Consider the following 22,813-nt stretch of genomic DNA (forward strand, 5'->3'; position numbering starts at 1 on the left):
AAACATGTACTGCATTACAGGAAATGGGCAAGGTATTGAGGATGCCTTGAAGCATTTTCTGCCCTCAAAGAGCTTACTTTCTGTTGGGGGTGGGAAGGAGAACCCCAAAGTCAAAGTAAACAAATATAAAATACGTATGATGTAATTTCTTAGAGGGTACCAACATTTGGGGGCAGGAGATCAGAAGAGACTTCATATAAGAAGTGGTGCTTAGTTCAGCCCTGAAGAAAGCTGGGGATTGTGAGAGGTAGAAGTGAGGAAGACTGGTGTAGAGGACAGACATCAGAGATGAAATATCATATTTGAGGAACAGTAAGTAGGTCACTCTGGTTGGCACACAGAATGTGTAAGATGGGGGAATGAGTAATCAGCCTGGAAAAGTAGGGCAGACCAGACATTGAAGGTCTTTAAATGCCAAATAAGAATAATTAATCTGCATGGACTAGAGATGTTCTTGAAGTCAATAATAACCTGGTTTTAGTTCTGCCTTTCATGTGTACTGGAAGCTTGGTGGTGCAGTAGATAGGCTCTGGGTCTGTAGTCAGGAAGACTTCAGTTCAAATTCAGCCTCAGATGCTTACTAGCTGTCACCCTGGGCAAGTCACTTCACTCTGTTTGCCTTTGTTTCCTTACCTGCCAAATAAGCTGGAGAAGAAAATGGCAAACCACTCCAGTGTCTCTGCCAGGAAAACCCAAAAGGGGGTCATAAAGAGTCAGACAGGACTGAAAAAAAAAGTTTCCTGCAAAAAGAGCATGATAAAAGACAGAAATAGTAGGGATTTCACAGAAGCAGAAGAGATTAAGAGAAGGTGGCAGAATTACACAGAAAGATCTAACCTCACCAGTAACCATGATGGTGTGGCAACTGATCTAGAGCCAGACATCCTGGAGAAGGAAGTAGAGTGAGCCTTAGGAAGCCTTGCAAACAAGAAGGCCAGTAGCATGATGGAATTTCAGTGGAACTACTTGAAACCCTCAAAGATGGTGCTGTTAAAAGTGCTTTACTTCTATGCCAGCAAATCTGGAAAATTCAAAGTAGCCACTGGATTAGAAATGATCATTTACGTCCCAGTCCTAAAGAAGGGCAAAGACAAAGAATGTTCAAATTATCAATGATAATCATTTCGTATGTCAGCAAGGTTACGTTTAAAATTCTGCAAGCTAGGCTTCAGCAATATGTGAACCAAGAATGAACAGAAAAACCTTTCAAAGAGGCAGAGGAACTAGAGACCAAATTGGTAAAACATTCCCTGGATTATGGAGAAAGCAGGGATGTTCCAGGAAAACATCTACTTCTGCTTCATTTCACTTACATTGGCACTGTTCCCTTGACTGTGTGGATCACAACAAAATGTGTCAAGTCCTCAAAGAAATGGGAGTACCAGGCCATCTTACTTGTTTTTTTTTTAAAGAAACTGTATGTGGGCCAAGAAGCAACAGTTAGTACTGAACATGAAACAACCGATTGGTTTAAGACTGAGAAAGGAATATGACAAGGTTATATATTGTTACCTTATTTATTGAACTTAAATGCAGAGTACACCATACAAGATGCCAGGCTGGATGGACTGAAAGCCAAAATTAAGGCTGCCAGGAGAAATATCAACAATCTCAGATATGCAGATGATATCCCTCTGATGGCAGAAAGTGAAAAGGAATTAAGAAGCCTCTTGATGAGGTATATCAATACTTAAAGAATTTAATTCATGCTATTCACCACAAAGTCAAATACCAACAATGCAGCTTGAATAGTTTGGCCACATAATGAGAAGATGGGACTCATTGGAAAAGACCCTAATACTGGGAAAAAATGAAGGCAAAAGGAAAAGGGGACAGCAGAGGACCAGATGAATAGATGTCATGGAAACAATAAACATGAACGTAATCAGACGTCAAGAGATTAGTGGAGATTAGAAGGGTGTGCTATAGTCCATGGGATCACGAAGTCAGACGTGACTGAATGACTGAACAATAAAAAGATGACACAGCAGATAAGAGCGCTGGGCCTGGGGTCATGAAGACCTGAGTTCAGATGTGGCCTTAGACATTCACTAGCTGTGTGTAACCCTGGGCAAGTCACTTCATCCTGTTTGTCACTCAGTTTCCTCATTTGTAAAATGAGCTAGAGAAGGAAATGACAAACTACTCCAGTATTTTTGCCCAGAAAATCCCAAATGGGGTCACAGAGTCAAGCATGGTTGAAAACAACTAAATGACAACGTAATGTATACAACTGTATGACCATAGGCAAGTCACTTAACAAATCTCAGTGTGCCCCAAGCAACTCTCTAAGACTAAGTTATGAGAGAGCCTACACTGGATAGAGAACTTCCATACCAAGAGGATCACAGATTAACAGCATTGAGGAATCTTAGGGGTTATCTAGTCCAGTATCTTCAATCTCAGTTGAAAACATTGAGGTCTAGAGAGATGAAGTCATTTGTTTAAAGTTACACAAAGATCATCATGATGGATTTGGGACTAGAAGGGATCTCAGAGGTTGTCAGTCAGTAAGCATTTATTTATTCTTTAAACATTTAGTTTGTAACTTTTTTTTTCCAAGTTCATTAATTTATTTGTTTTCAGTTTTCAACAATCACTTCCATAAGTTCCAGATTTTCTCCCCCTCCCTCTCCAAGACAGCTTGCAATCTTACGTGGACTCTACCCATGCATTTCTATTAAACACATTTTCACATTAGTCATGCTGCATAGAAGAACTGAAACGAGTGGGAGAAACCATGAGAAAAGCAAAACATAACAAAGGAGAAAATATTCTGCTTCATTCTGCATTCTGACTCCTTAGTTCTTTCTCTGGATGTGGATGGAATTTTGCCTCGAGTCCTTTGGGAATGTTTTCCATCCTTGCGTTGCTGAGAAGGGTTAAGTCTATCAAAAACAGGCCTCGCACACTGTGGCTGTTACTTGTATAATGTTCTCCTGGTTCTGCTCACTTCACTCAGCATCAGTTTATATAAGTCTTTTCAGGTTTTTCTGAAGTCTTCCTGTTCCTCATTTCTTATAGCACAATAATATTCTATTACATTCATGTACCACAACTTGTACGGCCATTCCCCAACTGATGGGCATCCCCTTGATTTCCAGTTCTTGGCTACCACAAAAAGAGCTACTATAAATATTTTTGTATCTCTTTGGAATACAGCCCTAGAAGTAATATTTCTGGGTCAAAGGGTATGTACATTTCTATAACCCTTTGGGCATAGTTCTAAATTGCTCTCCAGGATTCTAGTAAGCATTTATTAAGCACTTACTATCTGTGAGGGATGGGCTCAGTGCTGGAGATATAATACCAAGCAAAAGAGGCAATCCCTGCCCTCAAGGTGCTCATAGTCTAATGAGAGAGACAACAAGTAAACAAATAAGCAACATACAGAAAAAAGTAGGAAATAATTAAAGAGGGAAGACATTAGAATGAAGAAAGGTTGGGAAAGTCATCCTGTCAAAGATGGGATTTTAATTGGGACGGGAAGGAAGCCAGTAAAGGCAGAGAAGAGGCCGGAGCACATCAGGGCGGCCAGGGAAAATGTCCAGAGCCAAGAGGTGGAGTGTCTTGTTCATAACCTCATTTTTACCAGACTTTACCTTTCTTACCCAAGATTACACAACCTGTAAGCACCAAAGACAGACCTGGGGTCTCTCTACAGTGTCACACTGCTTCTTCGAATTTATTAGATTCCTCATTTTGATGAAATCACGAGTCGATACCACTGTGTATACTTCATGCGCGGCTCTTTTGGCTCAGCTTTCTTCATCCTACTTTATGTGACTTCACCCAAATCACACAAGACTTGGGATTTTATAGTTGACGTACTCTCACTAGACAAGATATTTATATCAACTCCATGAAATTTGTAGGCTAATCAATAGTACGCAGAGCACCATTCCTTGCAGAATGTTCTGGAACCCACTGTGAAACGGCCTTCTTCCTCCTTTCTCCCTGAAAAGAGGTAGAAGAGATCTGAAATTGCTACTGCCAATTACCAATTATTCACGGGCTCCATGGTAATACAAAGAACTCACTTACTTTTGAGACAATCAAATCTTTCACAAGTGCTAAAATTCACTGATGGGTAAGGATGGGAGCAAATTTTTAATTTCAGGCTCTTACTACCATTAGTTTTGAATTATGATTGAAATGGCGCCCATTGTTACAGTAACTCAAAATCATGTAAAATAATCATTTGCGTTCTTTTATGAGAGAAAGGCAGAATATATTAGCATTTATTTCACCTGAAAATAACAGAGTCACATAGTGATGTCAATCAGTCACAAAGTCAACACTATTTGTTAAATGTCACCCTTGTGCTGGCCACAATGACTAGGTGCTAAGGTTTATGGGCAACATTACTCCTTACATTTTTGCTTTGTTTTGTTTTTTAAGGAGGCACCAACTAATAAACTTCTTTATGCCAAGGATATTCCAAACTACAAAGAGGAAGTGAAAGCTTATTATAAAGCAATCAGGGATTTGCCTCCATTGTCGTCTTTGGAAATGGAAGAATTTTTAACTCAGGAATCTAAGGTATGACTAGAAAGCCAAAGCAGGCTGATATTGGTTGAGTTCTTTTTTGAAAACTATTTTTTGGACTCTGAACCCTTTGTTTAATCTCCCTTTTAAGAAACATGAAAATGAATTTAACGAAGAAGTGGCCTTGACAGAAATCTACAAATACATCGTAAAATATTTTGATGAGGTAAGTTTTGAAATTATAATAATTATGTCTGTGTTCTACCTAAGGAATTTATGGGATTTGGACTGGGCTATATTACTGATCTGGGCTGACCTCTGGACAGGTCAGGTGGATCCTGGCACCAAGCCAGACTCTCAATTTTGGCTCTAATTCTCCCAATCCTGCCCCTGCTCCCTGGGCATAAAGTGTATCTGGGCTTCCAGCCACACATATACAGACTGAACTTCAATACGGGGAGTGGGGAGAAAGGGAACCAGCATATTCATGAAGCACCTACTGTGTGCTAAGAGCTTTACAAATATCTCAAAAAACCAACTTCTCCCATTTAATGTGACTTGATATTAAATGGGGCTGGCTTATCCTTATTCATAAATTAGCACTAACCTTGTAATCCGCTTCAGTAATAGCTGGTTGTATCGCCTAGGTTTGGTATTCAGTGATTATCTAGATGAAGTGATGTCCATTTCTTTTTCAATACAAAAGGAAAGATTATTTCAGTAAAGCCGTTCTCCACCATTAATTAATTCCCATTGATCTAGGTTTTTCTTTAGCAATTCATGCAGAAGCATTCATGATACACACAGTCTCCAAATATATGTTAATCCCCCCCTTCCCTCATTCCCCCCACTCAGTCATGCTGGGCCAGGCTATCCATGTCAGTGGTGAGAATAGCTCACCCTTTCCATTTTCTACTTTGAAGACCCAAGTGAAGCAATAAGGTAGGGTAGAGGTGATGAGTTCCTTCAACCTGATTCAGCATCCTTGTTTTCAAGGGGCAGGGGTGAATAGGGTAGAACTGGGGAAGGGGAGGGTGGGGACCTATGAGCCCCTGATCAGGGTGCCTGACCCTCCCTCTCAACACCCCTTCTTCCTATCCCATCCCCTCCCCCTCCCCCTGGCCTGCTGCATTGGATGGAGGTGAAACAGCTTCCTGCATGTTGGCTGCCTCGGTTGCTTGTGGTGCTTGGAATGGCTATGATAATAATGCATATAACCTGGCCAGTGAGAGGCTGGCCTCTTATCTGTAAGGAAATAAATGGTATTTTATGGGAGCTGCTATTTTCTGCAGGAATACTGCTGATCCTGTGATAATGACTTAGAAAAAAACAACTTGCAGAATGAGTATGTAAATGACCGAGGCAAACGTTGGCATCTCTTTCCTACAGATTTTTTTTTACCTACTCATGGTATGGGGAATGCACAAAGTAGGGAGTTGTAATGCTTTAAAGACACAACATCCAAAATAACTGTTCTAATTGTCAACAGATTCTAAATAAACTAGAAAGAGAACGAGGGCTCGAAGATGCCCAGAAACAGCTCTTACATGTAAAAGTCCTATTTGATGAGAAGAAGAAATGCAAGTGGGTGTGAACACCACGCTGTGGCCTGGCTTAAGATGGTGAAATTCTTCCGACAGCTTGGAACAAAACGGTGGCTCTAGCTACGTTGGCGCCTTTAAAAAAAAAGTTTGCACATAGATTCCTGGAATCCAAGGCACATGCACAACTTTGAGAGAAGCTGACCAGCCCTCGTGCCTGTTGTAAATACTGTGGAGACCCTTGTGTAAATATAGATGTCGTGGTGGTTGTAAACAGCCTCCTCGTTTACAGAGAATACAGGGCCAGTGAGCAAGTGTCAGTATTATTGTAACTACAGTTTCCACTTAAGCACAATGATTCAAGTGGTTTTGTCTCAAAACTACAGCTATGTAGCACTTGTGGCGACACTGAAATCCAACAGTAAGAGGATGCTGCCGATGCCAAACGCAAAATGTGAAATGTGGAGGGATCTCCCGTCCACGGTACGGTGTGGGTGGCGGGTTATTGGGGCAACCTTGAGGACTTGTAGTGTCGAAGCTCGTCCCCAGTAGTTCTTGGAAAAGGTGACTGCAAAATGTGGTGGTGTGTACACTTAGCATTTGTGTGTGTGTTTTTTAAACCAAAAACTTAACAGTGTGGCAACATTGTTGAAAGGGCTCGTGTTTTTCAGTAGTCACCAACTGCATTCCATCCCAACTCACCTGTATTTCACCAGTGGCCTAAAGCAAGTGCTTTGGTTTGTCTGGATGCAGTCGCCACTTGCTGTGGCACTGCGTTTCTGCCTTGTGTTGCATTCTTGTTTTTATTCAAAAGTACCAAACGTACTTGACGGTGAACGTGTTTGCTGATGACCTCCATGTTTTTTTTTTAAAAACCCCCCTCATTGACATTTATTATTTCTGTGCACAAACTCAACACGAGGATTTGATCAGAGATCTCCTGGGTAGAGTGCCTCATGTGTCCATCTCGCCATCTCTAAACTGTCACTTCCCCACATTCTTCTTGCTTTAGGTCTCAGGTGAAATCAATGGGTATTAACACCTGTAAGTGTGTGGTAAGATGATGATACATTTTACATTACATTACATGAAATTGCTGTACACACTGGAGTATTATATCTATATAAAGGCCCAAGGCCTGAAAGGTATTAGTATACAGCTTGGTATCTTTGTCTTATTATGTATTTTAAAAAAGTATTCCTCAAAGGAAAAAGTCCAAAAAAAAATACCCATTTTCATTCATGCCTTCGTTCAAATGATCCCTTTCTAGTGATACCGTAATCGTTTATTGCTGGTTTTGTATCCTGGATTTTTGCTGCTCATGACCAAGTTCAATACCACTGTGTTTTCCTTACAGTATAGCAAGAGAAATAAATTGTCATCACTGTCAAACTTCCTTGTGGCACCTCACCCTCTTGGCTGAGGTTCAGAATTCCCAGTTCCAGCCTAGGAAATTTCCCTACAAGTCAATGATCCTATGCCCCTTTTAGAAGCACTTGCCAACACTGTAGTTAACATCAGGTTTAAAATTTGCATTTCATCTTAGATGAATGCAAGTGTCTCTCTCCCTCTCTCCTCTCACTCAGTATCTGGTGGAATGAGAAGGGTCAAACACCCAAACAATGAGCAAGGAAAATAGTAAATGCCCTAAACAGGCACTTTTTCTGATTCCCATAGCTTTTGACCATTGCCTGTCCTGTGGACACACCTCAAAGATACTACCAAAAAGTCTCCCCTATAGGTGTAAAAGGTGAGAGGACGGGTCCCAGAATAAAGCTGCTACCGTTTTGAAAGAACCATGGCAAAGTTTTTGGATGAAAGAGTAGGTATGGCGATCAATGGTAGAAGAAAGAGCTTTCCCAAAAGATGACCCTTCTTTAGGGTGTAGAAGACAACTCCGGAAAGGGTGAGAGCTCAAATGATCAGCTGTGGCTTTATCTTAGTATTTGCTGAATAATACTTTTTAGGGTTTCCCCCCTCAAACCCTTTGGCACACAAGTATTGCAAGGGTTGGGTTAGCTCTTCCAGTGACTGTGCTGGTAGGAACTTTGGGCAAATTGTTTACCTCTTTGTGCCTCAATTTCTGGAAAATCTTTCTAAGCTACCTCACAGAGGTGGTATGAAGACTCACTGATGTTTGTAGAGTGCTCGTCGATTCTCCCATGGAAAGCACGATCTAAAAGCAGCTTTTTGGAGCACACTAGCCCAAGGCAGTGAATGGCCTGATCAGACGTGCTGAAGACAATCAGTAACTGAGTCCATATTAAACAGCAGCCAGAGAAACAACTGTCAAACAATTTCTATTGTTAATTTTATTTTCTGATTTGGGGTGAAGGTCAATTTATTTATAAGCTTTTTTTTCCTAACACTAGTGTCTACAGCAGCATTTTATGATTAATTCTGTTCCTTTTTCAGTATTAGGATTTAAAATCAATTTCTTGTATACATGATTGAGATGAATGTTTTAAATGTGTATATCCCAAATAAACACTTTGATGTATCAAAGGCTATTAATTTGCCATTTAAGTTTGCTTTTATCATGTCTTTTAATTTTTTAAGGAATGGTATGGAAATGTTCTTAAGAGACACATTTTGGCTGTGGACAGATATCCTGGATGTTAAGGAAGTCTAAGTTTGTGCTAAGTGGGCCTCTGCCTGATTAAATTCTTGGACTCTTGATATTTACTCTCTCAAATAATCACAGCAACTCATATTTATGTGGCACTTTTAGGAAAATGTCTAGATAATTAATATTCCATTTTGTTTTGTAGAGTGGAGATTTCATTAGTTGGAATGAAATTATCCCAGAGTTCCCCTAATGATCTATAAAAAGCTGTGGCTTGGTAAGAGACTCCATGGTATGGAGTGAAAAGATCCTTTGAGCTAGGATCAGGAACACCTAGGTTCAAATCCTGATTCTTTCAGTTAGCTGGCTATATGACCTTGAGGAAGAGTGGATCCACCTCAGTGGGTCTTAGTGCTCACATATGGGATGAGAGGCTAACAAGAATTGGGTTACCTCACGAGGCTGCCTTGAGGATATGAGCGTAGTAAGTGCTTTGTAAACCATAGTATGTACAAATGTGAGCAGGAAGGAAGAAAGAAGTGGCAACCTGGGTAAGATTTGTAGATTCAAGAAAGGGGCAGTTGTAAAACTTTTCAACATGAACAAGCTATGTGTTGGCCATCAAGTCGGGTCAACACTCCTGGGTTCCAATACCAGCTTTACACCCCTCCTCCCACACCCAGGGAACTCTGCCGAAGTTATTTCTCTTATCTAGCCCCCAGTTTCTTCCTCTGTAAAATGAAAGAAGTAAACCAGATGGCTTCTAAGTTCCTTTCCACTGTGATCTTATGACTTCACTTGATCTTTCAGTTATTCTAAATCAGGAGAACCCAAAAGAAACTTGTTGTTCACAGTTTTGCCTCTGAGGCTGATAAGAGAACAAGTTTAAGCCTCTGTCATGTAACAGGCCTTCCACAACTGTCACGTCCTCACCCTTTGCTTTACTCCACACATTGCCCCTCTCCAGCCTTCCACACCCCCATCCCCAACCTTGTCTCTGCTCCAGGGTTGCTCTGATCCTCCAACTGACCCTATGTCATGACTTCAAGGCCCTCTGCCATGCTGGCTGGCCTCCTTTGGACACTCCATCTACTAGGCTATTGTAAATCTGCTGTACAATCAGTATCAAATTAAAAATGAGGCGATTACTGATAGAAAAATATTTATTAAACTTTTAAAATAAATTATGTGCTTTTGAAAAAAGCAGACATTCATAATGAACATACATTTCAAGAGGTCATGAGGTTATTTCCTATAAGTGGTGACAATGAAGTACCTTTAAAAAAAGTTTGGTCATAATCAAAATTGGGATATTTTTCTCAGAATTCTTATTAGTGACTATGTCCAAGATGGAATGCAACAGGGAATCAGGTTTCAGAAAGAATGCCAGAATTTACTCAACACAGAGGAAAATTAAGAAAATAATCTCAAACTTTAATTCCCACATCACCGTTCCTTTTAAAGTGTTTATACTTCTCAAAGGGACATAAGTAAACATCCTAACAAATCGATGAAAATGATTCTTTTAATGCAGCAATACAGCACATAGTTGATACTTTTTCCTATTATAGGCAAAATATTCTTTTGGCAAACAGGAATCAAGCCTCTCAAATGCCACAAGTGTGTCAGTTTTCGTCTTTATTGAATCACTGATTTGACTGCCTAGAGCTGCAGCCTCATTCTCCAGGAGGCCCGAGCTCTTCCAGCTGCTTCCTCTGAGTGGTTTCTAGTTCTTCCAATCTTTTTCGAAGGAGCGACAATTCTCTTTGATGTTCCTCTTCCTTAAAACCAGGGGAGAAGCACACCAGAGGCAAGAGTTAACACCCTTTCCTGCCTCATTCCTTCGCCCACTTTGACCTCCAGTAGGAGGAGGCCAGCAGGGGCGGCACATCCACCCCCCAGCCCATAGGAGCTAGAATTACCAGCCAGTCCTAGCTCCTCTCCACCTCCCACCGTAACCCTGAGCAAGTCTCATCTTCTCACGCTGTCAGTTTCAGCAGGGAGCTAATGAGGAAATAAGAATGCACTTCCCTATCACCTCTGTGTTCCTACAGTTCTCTTCAAACAGGGCCTTAGTTTGTAATTTACAAACAAAACACTGAACTATTCCTTTGAAATCAACTAAAGTTTGGAGCTTTACACTTTCAACGTTTACAACTTACATTATAAAATACAACCGAATTAGCTTTCAAAACTCTGAAACCTTCCAGTCAGTGACAGTCCCATATTATCACTTAGGTAAGCATGCTACAAGGTCCCTGCTTTCTCCTACCTGTTTTAGAGGCACTTCACTCCCAGAAGGCAGACAAGACTCCAGTCTGTGTATTTCTGAATTGCTTTAATGTGTGGGTTCAGAAGGGAAGCAGATCAAATTTGGGGGCATAATGGAAGTTTGTGAATTTTTCAAGGGTCTTGGTCATCAACTATATTCACAATTTAATTGTAAAGATTAAATCAGTAGAAGGATGTCCGTCCAATTATTTTCCCTCCATAAAACAAAATCTGAGAATGTTCTTACCGGGAGGTGAGGGGGAAAAGATGTCTCCACACCAGAAGGCAGGGGTGCTGACAACAAACTAACAGAATTGAATGATGTTGCTGGGGGCACGTTAGGAACCAAGATTAAAGTTCGAAATTCATTATGTCTTCTCTGTATATCCTTCAGTCGTTTCTGGAGCTTAGTGTAGTCTTCATATGGCACGTTTTGTCTTGAAAAGAGAAAAGTCACATTGTTCCCCTGAAATACATCTCTTCAATATGCTATTCAGCATGCTCTGAATTGGAGAAAGCAGCTCCTCTTTTTAAACAAATAATGTTAATGGGCTACAGATCATCAATCTAAGTGCTAAATAAAAATTAGCTCAGTTCTCCAAAGACCCTCAGTTTCATCAGTATAGGCACCCCACCTTGTGATATTAGTCCCTCAAATTTATTAGTGGCCTCTTGGATCTTTGCTCTTGGGCTCTGATGGCACAGCTGGCCTTCAACAACTCCAGCCCACCTTTACAATACCTGAGGCACAGGAATAAGGCTCTGGTTTATATATGATTTACAAATTTATCATTAAGTCAATGGATTAACTATATTTTAAAATAATTCCATTGCCACCAAACACCCCCAGAAGTCTTTTTGAGTCAGAATAATGAATTACCTTCTCCAACACAAAAAATGTAAAATGAAAATGCAAAACATAATGAAATGGAAAAGCTCTACATAGGCCAGTAATTTGCCCAAAGGGTGCCATCACTTCTACCAAGGATGAGAGACCTAGAGGAAGGGGGATCACTTGGGGGGTTTTCATAGCCTCCCATCATTTCAGAAAAGTCAGATACCCAAAGCATGAATACTTGTGCCTGAGTACCACCCCTGCTCCTTTCTGTTCCTTGGCTACTGCTGTCTAGCATCTACGTGGATGTGGAGCACAGAAAAGATCTCATGCTTTCTTTTACAAAAGGAATTTGATGCCTACCAGTGGTCTAATGAAAAGTTGGTACTAACTTGGGGATCTAGAAACTCTGGGATGTTTCCTTCACTGACAAACAATGCTCCACATTTTGGTGCTAACTACTCCCTGGAACATCTCTGTACACCACTAAACAGGACTATCTCATGTTATGGGCAATTTCAGGTCCAGAAGGTCTGGAAGCTGGAAGCAGGCTGCTGTCAGTGAAATGAAGCAGGAACACTTTTATGAACCACACTGAAAATATATACATATATTTTATATGATATATCATGGTGGTCTCAGGACAGTTTGAAGGGAAGTCCTCAGGTCCCTTTTAGGTTACACAAAGTCCCCTGGCTCTTCACAATGAATGCTGCTGGCACTAATTCTTCTCGGGGCATGAATGAAGCTAGGAGGCCAAAGGCTAAACCCAGCAACCTTATCCAGGGGCCCCAAGACTGGTCCCTGGCTTACAAACCACAGGGTGTAGTTTGAAGGGCTTTGCAAGTGTTACCACTCAGCTTCTTGAAAGAATCTTGTGGTAGGCCAGCCCCCAGAGGTCGCTGGCTGCTGCTGTGGCTTCCCAGAACTCCCTGGCCACTGCAGACCAAGGAAGTTTATGGGTGTAAAGGGTCTCGGAAGAAGCGAAAGGTGTGAGCTTTCAAATACGAGGGGAGTGATAAAAGCATTTTGTTACCTATTTAAAACCTGATTTTCTGTTTCCAATTCTTCTTTTTTTGCTTCCAAAAGTTCTACTTTTTTTTGTAGTTTCTTCAATTTGTTTTCATAGAGGGATTTTCTCTATAAATATAAAGAGGTCTCTATTTAATGCACACATATGGGAATTCACAATCTTCTCCTTAGTTCAAATGTCACTGAATATGTTGCTCTACCCCTCCCAAGTCCCACAACACCTTCAGTCACCTCCTTTGAAGTTTTTAAAGATGAGAAGATGTTCTTAAATGACAAAGATCAACCACACATTTCCTTCTCATTCTCAGTTGACCTGACACACATTATAAATGCAAAATCAGAAAAACGGGTGTTACTAACAAAGCTGCATGTAACTTAAAAAACATGCAGGAGTCGGACGTTACTAATTTTGTCACAGCCACGACCCCCACAGTGCCTCACTTGAGAGGCCTGTGACTTTTCTCAGTCCCAAACTCGCTCTCTAACTTGGGAGGGCCACTACAAAGGTCCAGGACAACCATCCCAAAGGAGGAAGTTTGAAGCTCTTGGGGCCAAAATGGCTTGCCAGGTACTTAATAAAATGCTCATTGAAATTGACTGAGTCTGAGCCTGCCCACAACTGGAACCTCATTGTAAAGGCATTTTCCAAAAATTTATAAACTGCTATGAGACTAAAATCAAAGCTAAAAACAACTTCTCAAAGGACTGAATTGTTTAAAAAAAAAACAAACCAGCTATAACCTGACTTTATTAAGAAAAATATTTCTGAAAATTAACTTTTGTTCATGTAAACACTTAAAATTACATGAAGAAAAAAATCTCTTCTTAATGAAAGGGCTAACTAGGTAATTTCTTTAAATAAAGGAATAATTACTGCTACAACTGCAAATAATTCCATTTTGTAAAAACTGCAGCACATGTGTAATGTCTGAGTAGAGAAAGACTATTACAAATATTAGATCAGATTGTTCATGTCTACTAATTGCAGGCTCCAAGTCTTGTGCTGCACTTTAGAGGAAGGAATCACTGAAGATGTCCTAAGTTCTTTTAAGACTTGTCTAGAATATTATATGGCCCATTACAGCACTCCATTTGTCCTCATTTTTTTAAATGATGGATACTAGCATATTAAATAATCAGTAGCATCATCCATTAACAATCATTTGAAAAGAATATCGTAGGCAGGGCTCTCTGCTGGGTTGTCAGAATGCAAGAAGTCAGACCAACAAAGATGTGACAGATTCCCCACCAAAGATTAAAAAACCAAAACAACACAAGGTAAGATGCTAAGTGCACATGAGTGCTATGGGAGTTCAGAAATGCACATGGGCTGGTTTTGCAGAAGACGGGAAATGAAGGGGACCTTGGCAGGAGGGCAGCAGTGAGATACCTAGAGAGGAAGAGCACTATTCCACATTAGGTTCCCAGACGAGGGGATCCTTTGGTTCTACAGGGACACTGGAAGACCATACAACCCAGCCTCCAGCTTTATGGAGGAGGCAATGGAGACCCAGAAGGGGAGTCACAGGCCCTAGCACTAAGGAGAAGAGTTGAAACCAAATGCTATTACTTCAAAGTCAGTGCTTTTTCTAGTCTACTGCAATAGCTTCTAGGGGAGCAGAGTTTTTTAAGGAGAGATAAAGCCAGAGTTAAAAATATAGATTACAGAATTTTTAAACTAGATATCAACTGACTACATGGCCCTTTTCTAGACAAATATAGTGGGATCAGTCCTCCTCCAGCCTTCCCTCTGCTTCATAGCAACACAGAGTGAGTGACTGGAGAAACCATTTCCTCATTGTAGAGGCAAGGACATGAAGGTCTAGAGAGGTCAGAAAGTCATACAGAAAGCAGGTATCAGATGGCAATGATCACCACTTACAATGTGGCAGGCAGGCACTGTGCTAAGTGCTTGGGATAGTCTATCCCTGCCCTAAAGAGCTTACGGTCAAATGGGGGAGATAACAAGCAAATATGTGCAAACAAGCTATGTGCAGGATAAATGGGAAATAATTAGCAGAGGGAAGGCACTGGAACACAAAGACTTTAGATTTAGAGTATGTGTTGGGGGGTAATGTATAAAAAGACTGGGAAGGCAAGAGAGAGCTTTGAATGCCAAAAAGAGTTTTTCATATTTGATCCTGGAGTTTACTGAGTAGGGGAGTAACATGGTCAGACTTGCGCTTTAGGAAAATCACTTGGGTGACTGGCTGGAGAATGGCTTAGAGTGAGGAGAGGCTAAAGGCAGGCAGACCCACCATCAGCTATGCAATAGTCTGGGGGTAAGGAGATGAAGACTTTACCAGACTGGGCCCAGGCAATGTCAGAGGAGAGAAGGAGGTAGATCTGGATGATGTTGCAGAGGTAAAATTGACAGGCCTGAGTAACAGCTTGGCTACAGAGGGCTCCAGGATGACTCCTAGGTTCTAAGCCAGAGGGCCTGGGAGGATGCTGTTGTCTTCTATAATAATAGGGAAAGTAAGAGGGGGTTGGGTTTACGAGGGAAGATGACGAGATCTATTTTGTACATATTAAGTTTAAGATGTCTACCAGATTCCAGTTTGAGATGTCTAAAAAGCAGCTGGAGATGAGCAGAGAGAAGGGGCAGGACAGATAGATCTGAGAATCATCAGCATAGAAATGGTAATTAAAACTAGGGGAGCTGATGAGATCACCAGGTGAAGTAGTGTAGAGTGAGAAGAAAAGAGGACCTTGGACAGAACCCCCAGGGACAGCTACTGTTGGAAGGCATGAGGTGGAGGAGGACCTAGCAAAGGAGAAGGAGCAGTCAGACAGGTAGGAGGAGAACCAGGAAAGAGGGTGACCAAGAGTAGTCAAAAGTCTGGAGAGGTCAAGGAGAAATGAGAGAAGGTCACTATATTTGGCAATTAACAGTTTCAGTGGAACAATGACGTTGGAAGCCAAGACTGTAAGAGTTAAGACGATAGGGGATTCCAATACAGATCTTCTGATTCAATAGTCAATTTCCCTTGAGTTGGAAGGGATTCTGGCAGTCATCTAATCCACTGATTTATAAAGTAGGCTACATCATGAAGCCTAGGGTTCATTATTTAATCAGGGTTCATTATAACCCATTAATAGGGTTCATTATTTAATCAGGGAGGGAAGGTGGGTCATATCTCACCTCAAGGCTCACTGGGATAATCTCCAATATACTCCACCACCTTCATCAATCACTATGCAACATTCCCCAACCCCACATGCTCCCCAGATGACCCCTAATGGTTGTGTGAGCTCCAAACTTCTCCCTTTCACCACCCAGTTATCCTCTCACAGCTGACCACAATCTGGATAGCTACAAACCCTCAAGAGCTCTACTGGTGCCCCTGTGAAGGTCCCTCCTCCCTGCCCCCATACTCTGTCCTTCAGGTGCCCTCCTGGTTAGCATGGGTGTTACTGGATAGGAGGGGCCCTGAACTCGGGGGAAGTGGCTGGGGAGTAAGAGCTCTGCCTCACCACTGAGAGGGAGCTGTGCTTGTGGGAGCTGCACTGCCGATCTCATGACATTATTTTTCCTCCAAACCTACCCCTCTTAAGTCTCCCAGATTCTCAGCATTCTCTTTACTCTTGCTTCCTACCCTCCAGTGAAGCTGCTTGTCCAAACTTGCCAGTGATCTCTCCTGCCCCTCTGTAAGCTTTTCCTCCATCTCTATCCTGCTCCGCCTCTCTAGCATCTGACACCATTGACCATGCTCTCCTTCTAGAATGCCTCTCTTACATCTCTGGGCTGCCAAAGAGAATATGTGTATCACCTCTAAAAATTCATATATGCACTCTTAACAAAACTTGGAAATAGAATTTTCTGATCTGTTTAAACATCTTCCTAAGGGGTCTAGTGGGTTTTGAACCTATTTGTCAAAAAATACAAAACCTTTCATATGGCTTGTTTATAAGAACAAGTGACTGACATCAGGGAAGATGGAAATTTACCAGCTGAGATTCAACAATAACTTCTGAATTACTGGAGGAAGGGGTTGAAAAAGGAGTATTGTGATTTAGTAAGCAGAGCCAAAGATACGCTTCTTCCATGTAGATTTATGCAAGTTTGTGAGGTATCTTCTTCAGCTGACAATCATTAAAACGAAGTTATCAAGATAAGCTAAACTTAGAAGCAGATGCTTGAATCGCTAGAACACAAAATGTTTACCAAGATTTTCAAAAAAAGAATGAAACATCTTCAGTCACATTGCTGTCCCTAAAAATACCATCATTTGAGTGAAAGCAAAAAAGATTTTCTGTACCATTAATAAATATTATTTTCAAATTTGTCTTTCTCATATTCTTAAAGTTTCTATTTTCTGTAAGTTAGCTACTTATGAACCAAAAACCTATGGTGCATCACAACTATTTTCCGTTAAGTTACAAAATGTTATAACACAAATGTTATATGCCCTAAGTAAATATTCCTATTTTTCAGATGCATGTTTAAAAATATTTTACTGACAGGAGTATGTGATCAAAAAAATGTGCAGACTACTGAAATATTCTAACCCCAATAACAGATGAAGACAACTGAGGCCCAAAGGTTTAAATGCCTAGCTTCCAAAGAATGGCGGTGGCACACATGTGATTCGCTTTGCTGGCTGAAGTCACCAGTGGACGTCACTTTTGCCCCAGTCATACGACCCCAAACCAACTGAATAACTGAAGAAGCTTCTATCTAAGATACTTTAAATGAAAGCTTCCTCAAGAAAACTCATGCCAGCTCTCTTTATGTCAAGCAAAGCAGACAGAATTTGATCACCTCTCACATTCAAGGGCTTAAGCCAGTAAAAGGAAATTGTGTGATTACATTGTCATGGACCAGCGAAAATCCAAACTCAGATGAGAAACCACTTCTATTCATTATTGAATGTGAAATATGAAATATTCAATATTCAATATGAAATAGTGGTGAATATGAGTGAGTATGAAATAACTTTGTTACTGCCAGGAGAAAAAAGTGGCAGGAAGTCTGAAAGTGAGATGGAAATGCACTGGACTCTTAAGTCATCTGTGCAGTGACCCCAGTGATGATGACTTTGAGGATTATGTTCATACAATACACGCATTTTTCAAATTCATAAATATTCTTAAATAGGGAACTGATGCCTAAACAGTGTGTCCTGTGTTCTCTAATTCAGAATACTTGGGAAGAGAGTAACCTATTGAAATGCCTTCTTAAACTAAAGGGGAACAGAAATATTAAGAGAGCTGGGTACTAGACCCAGTTCTACCACTAATTAGCTGTGTTACTTTGGTCAAACCACTCCACCCTCTTTGGGTTGTGGTATCTTCACTGTTAAATGAAAGAATTGGATTGAAGTAATCTCTAAGGCCCATTCCAGTTCCCTCTATGAAACTCTGACAACATGAACAATTACTATGGCCATGGTGGCAGAAACGTCTAGCTGATCCTGCCCCTGACATCACTGCCACCTCAAGCTGCCTCTGCCACTATGACAGTCCATCACATGCTGACATACAAGGAGGGCAGATGGACACATACATATCTTCTGAACTCACGCTTTCACTCTTGTTCTCAGGGCTCCTCAGTGAGTATAGGCTACAGCGGCTCATACCCACCATCTCTCTACTGCCTTCTGTGCGATACTAACTTTATTCTTCAGACAACTATATTCCATGTCTCACTACACATGGCAAGAAAGCAATGATGGATAAATGAAATAGCACTATCACTGCTACGCTTCAGGTACATAATGGAGATTTTATACATACATACATATATATATGTATATATCACACACACCTATGTATATGTGTGTGTGTGTGTGTGTGTCCTTTTCCCCCCACAGGCTGATCTAAGAATCTAGGCAGCCAGTGGAGAAATGGCAAGTTGTCATAGAAAGAGAAGTTAGTGTGGGTGGCAGCGGTCCTGCACAGCTGCTTTCTATCTCCTTGTCCATGTGACTTGGGCAAAGTCACTTCTTTAAGACAAACTACACGACTCTTCTAGCTCTAAAGCCTGTAGTCCACTTACAAATATTTTTATTTTTCTCTAGCAAAATATACTGAATTGCAAATAAATGACTCGGAAATCAATCTGGTCATCCTGTCCCACTCTTGCAAAGTTGACTATAAAAGTTATATCTAAATCTGAAGGTAAACATGCCCTAAAAACTTTATTCTCCAAGTAAATTGCTTAAGAGTCCTGCAAATCTAAAAGCAAGGTATAATACTGCTATCATTATTATTATTGTTAGTATGATAATGGGCAGACCAGGTAGAGTGCAGTGGATAGAGCAGCGGGCCTGGAGTCAGGAAGACTCATCTTCCTGAGTTCAGATCTGGCCCCAGACACTAGCTGGGTGACCCTGGGCAAGTCACTTAACTCTGTTTGCCTTGGTTTCCTCAGTTATCAAACGACCTGGAGCAAGAAATGGCATTATCTTTGCCAAGAAAACCCCAAATGGATACATGAAAGGTTGGACAAAACTGAACAACACAATCACTGATACCAATAAGAAGTCGCTGGCTTGCCTTTTTCTGAGCACGGGCAGCTCGTTGCAGCTTCTCTTTGGCCTGGCTATACTTCTCTTCTTTTTCTTTGAGACGGTCATGAAGCATACGCTTTTCTTCCAACCATTCGACTCGCTTCTCTTCCAAAGAACTGTCAAAAACAAATTGGCGAAAAAAACTTTTTTTTAAGAACTCATATTCCTAAACAACATAAGATTATATTGACATTAGAACAGTCAACTCACTACTAAGTTTCACTACAGGATCATAGATCATGAAAGCTGGACAGGATCTCAGCGGAGCATCTAGTCCAAACCTCTTTTTGATGGTTCAGCAAATGCAGGCCCTAAGAAATGAACACAGCTGCTTAGGCCTCCAGATTCTTAGGCCAGGAAGGAGGTAGAGTGGCATGATGGGGAGAGTGATAAACCTGGCAGTCAGGAAGACCTGGGTTCAAATCCTGATTCTGAATTTTTAGCTATGGGACCATGGTAAAATCATCTGAACTCTCCAGTTTCCTCATCTGCAAATATTAAAATAACTCTGATAGCACTGAAATCATAATTTCTCTCAACTAATACATACCACAGAGCCCATCCTTGGGAACCCTTGTTCTCAATCTACCATAAGGTCACCAGAGGAGGTCCAGCCCCAACACCAAGGGCATTCCTTGGTTGTACTGGACATCATGAGACTGCCCAGGGGCCTTTCTGTTCCCTCTCCCTCCTGCCATGATCAATCCTCTTGGATGAGGGGATCTTTCACTCTCACTCTTCAGTGAATGCCTCTCAGGACTCTGAGATGCCTCCCACGCGCACATGCACATGCACATGCATCCCATTATGCACCTCTCCTCGCCCCTCGGGCTGATGTTTCCTTTACACCTTCAGGGACAGTTGTACTTCAAAACTCATATGTACAGAAGGCTAGGATTAAAACTTGGGCCTTTGCTTTTATGGAAAGCTTGGAATCCTTAAGCAAGCTCCAAACTGAAGGTAACCCAGCCTGTTCTCCTCATGCCGTTGGTAAAAGGGAGTTAATAATATCTGCAGCCTCTACCCCACAAGGCTGCTGTGCAGATCAAATATGCACTGATGTCCCTTCCTGTCCCTGCCAGCGTCACTTCCACCACACAAAGCAGTTCCTGGGCCCTTTTCCCACATCAGCACATTTGTTCTTAAATAAAGTTGTCCACAGTAATTTGATACCAATGGGGTGTGTGAAACTGGTCAGTGTGTGTATTCTCTCAATTCTCTCTGGGCCTCTGCTTCTTCATGGATAGGGCAGGAAGGACTGGAATGGATGATTTCTACTTTCTCTGAAAACTCTATCTATGATTTCCCCCCAAGAGTATACGCTGCCTTCTCTCACCAATGCTCTCCTATCAATCATCCACAAGGAGTCCATCCAACACCCTAGATCTGTCATGAAAAACAACAGGGAAGATTGGCTATTTGTTGATTATCCCATTGAAACCACAGGCAGCTGACTCACTTCCTTTTCTCATCACGTGCTTACTTCTCTGAGAGTATCTTCTTGGTTGCGTCACTTTTCAGAATCAATGGCTTGCTTAGATAGGTCAGGTCAGAGTTGCCTCAAATGTGCTCTACAGCTACTCATTTAGCTCTGACACTGATCTCTGTCTGAACAGGTTCATGGCATGAATGTCCTCTACGATGCCTGAAGGTTATTTCTGCAGTGGCCACCAGGTGTTTCCTACCTGCTAACAGAGTCCATTTTATTTTTGGTAAAGTTTTCTGGTGTCCACCATGCCCAGGACTTGGTGCCTTTTTACTAAAGAGAGCATTCAGTGCAGTGAGCAGAATCAGAAGAACAGTTTGTACACTAACATCAAATACTGTATGAACTCTGACCGACACACTGACTCACCACAGCTTCCAAGGATTCCAGCTGAAACGTGCTGTCTCCCTGCAGATGGATTGCTGGGGGACTCAGAGGGAAGGACGGCCTCATTCTCTCTCTCTCCCCCCCCATTTTTATGTCTCTGTGCATATGCACACACACACATACAATGTGTACCAAGCCTGTTGGGAAGACAGTTGCTTGTAAGGAAGCTAGCTGAACCTACTTTTCAGCCTCTAGCTGAGTCTTTTCTGCTTGAGCCCGTGCATTGCGGCATTCCTGCTTCAGTCTCTCCACCAGATCCTTCAGTTTCTGGTTAGAATCTACCAACTCAGTCTCTGACCGTGTGAGGGAGGTAACTTGGATCTGTAAACCACTGATTTGCTTTAGAAGAAAAAGGGAAAGGAAAAACAGATGTTTATTAAACAAAAATATCAAAGATGTAAAACAGAAAGAATATGGATGCCTCACCCTGCTAAGGTACTCCTTCACACAGATCATACTTGCCAGTAGCAGTTTTTATGGTCAGTATCTGCCCAGTACCCACTTCCTCCCAGTGAAGTGGGTTGACTAGGAAGAGAAAACCATTACCATATTCTTATAGCAAAATTACTCCTTGTCTCCTGAAAATAACAGGCCCTGAGTATAGGTAAAAAGAAAATTATTCATAGTAAAAGTAATGGGTAACAGATCCCACTAACAAATTAAACCCATATAATGCTCATACATTTTTAGCCAAAAGTTTAATACCTTTCTCCCCCCAAAAAAACTTTTGATGACTAAAAAGTTGTCAAAACTTCTTTTTTCTTCTCTTGACCAGTGGCTCTCAGATCAGCCAAGTGGAAGGTGGGTTGCAGTCCACCCTCCCCACAACAGCCACGTTGTACTGTTTTTATCTGTATATGGTGGACATCCTCCCCCTTCTGACTGCTCACACAGCCCTCACTTCTCCTTTGCATTATTCCTTCAACCTCCTTCTGGATCCCCCTATTTCAACCTTCTCTCTTCTTCAACCCATCTTCTATGCACCTACCAAAGTGATTTTCCTGAAGTACAATTCTGAAAACACACTCACCCCTATTCTCTCAACTCCACCAGCTTCCCGCTGATTCTGGGATCCAACATAAACTGCTGATAGGTATTAAAGCCCTAATTGCCCTTTAATAGCCTGGTTGTACAAGATTTCCCTTCCTGCATCCTATGGACCAAATCAGATGCTCACACTCAAACAAAGACACAAGTAAGACCACCAGACACAAACAGAAAAGTAAGGGATGATGTGGATCTGAATTGAATACTGCTCAGTGGTCATCAGAGGTAATCAAATTTAACTTAATATTTTGGTGAGTATCTTTTTGGTGTGCAATGATAATCTATATACCAAGAAACACGACTCCTAAGACTATTCCTAGAAAACTATGTTGTGTATCTTCCCCAACTACCTTCTTCCCCCTGCCCCAGGAAAGAAAAAGAAGCGACCTACTTGGCTACCTACATTGATCAAATTAACCGAATAATTATTCTAAGTTCATCCTATCTCCTAGGATATATATGTGAAGTTTCTTTCAAAATCGTGGAATATATTCAATTATATAGCTCCAAGAAATATTATTATTAATAAAAACATTCTATATTTAGTGAGAGCAAAACAATTTTTGTACAAATGATAAAATTTAAAATGCTTTTAAAAACTCATCTTTATCTCACCTTATTTTTTGTGCATCTCTTATAATTTAT

The 22,813-nt window shown here is 41.3% G+C and overlaps 2 protein-coding genes across 7 annotated transcripts in view; one reads left to right on the top strand and one right to left on the bottom strand.

Moving 5' to 3' along the window:
- The window catches only part of PLXNC1 (plexin C1), a 223,545-nt gene extending 217,345 nt beyond the window's left edge, over positions 1 to 6,200 (top strand). The window contains exons 30-32 of the mRNA XM_072655595.1: positions 4,402 to 4,542; positions 4,640 to 4,714; positions 5,978 to 6,200. Coding sequence (XP_072511696.1) covers positions 4,402 to 4,542; positions 4,640 to 4,714; positions 5,978 to 6,082 — 321 coding nt within the window. The 3' untranslated portion in view covers positions 6,083 to 6,200. The remainder of the gene's footprint in view (positions 1 to 4,401; positions 4,543 to 4,639; positions 4,715 to 5,977) is intronic.
- Positions 6,201 to 9,740: 3,540 nt separating this feature from the next.
- CEP83 (centrosomal protein 83) overlaps positions 9,741 to 22,813 on the bottom strand; it is a 124,876-nt gene continuing 111,803 nt past the window's right edge. For 5 of the 6 annotated variants that reach the window (XM_072655593.1, XM_072655591.1, XM_072655590.1 and 2 more), the window contains 5 exons: positions 21,303 to 21,460; positions 19,235 to 19,364; positions 12,738 to 12,841; positions 11,114 to 11,303; positions 9,741 to 10,376 (listed from right to left, as the gene is read on the bottom strand). In XM_072655593.1, the coding sequence (XP_072511694.1) occupies positions 10,272 to 10,376; positions 11,114 to 11,303; positions 12,738 to 12,841; positions 19,235 to 19,364; positions 21,303 to 21,460 (687 nt within the window). In that variant the 3' untranslated portion in view covers positions 9,741 to 10,271. The remainder of the gene's footprint in view (positions 10,377 to 11,113; positions 11,304 to 12,737; positions 12,842 to 19,234; positions 19,365 to 21,302; positions 21,461 to 22,813) is intronic. The other variant, XR_011977346.1, reaches the window with a different exon arrangement.

Source organism: Notamacropus eugenii, chromosome 3 (genome assembly GCF_028372415.1).
Source record: "Notamacropus eugenii isolate mMacEug1 chromosome 3, mMacEug1.pri_v2, whole genome shotgun sequence".
Taxonomy (NCBI): domain Eukaryota; kingdom Metazoa; phylum Chordata; class Mammalia; order Diprotodontia; family Macropodidae; genus Notamacropus; species Notamacropus eugenii.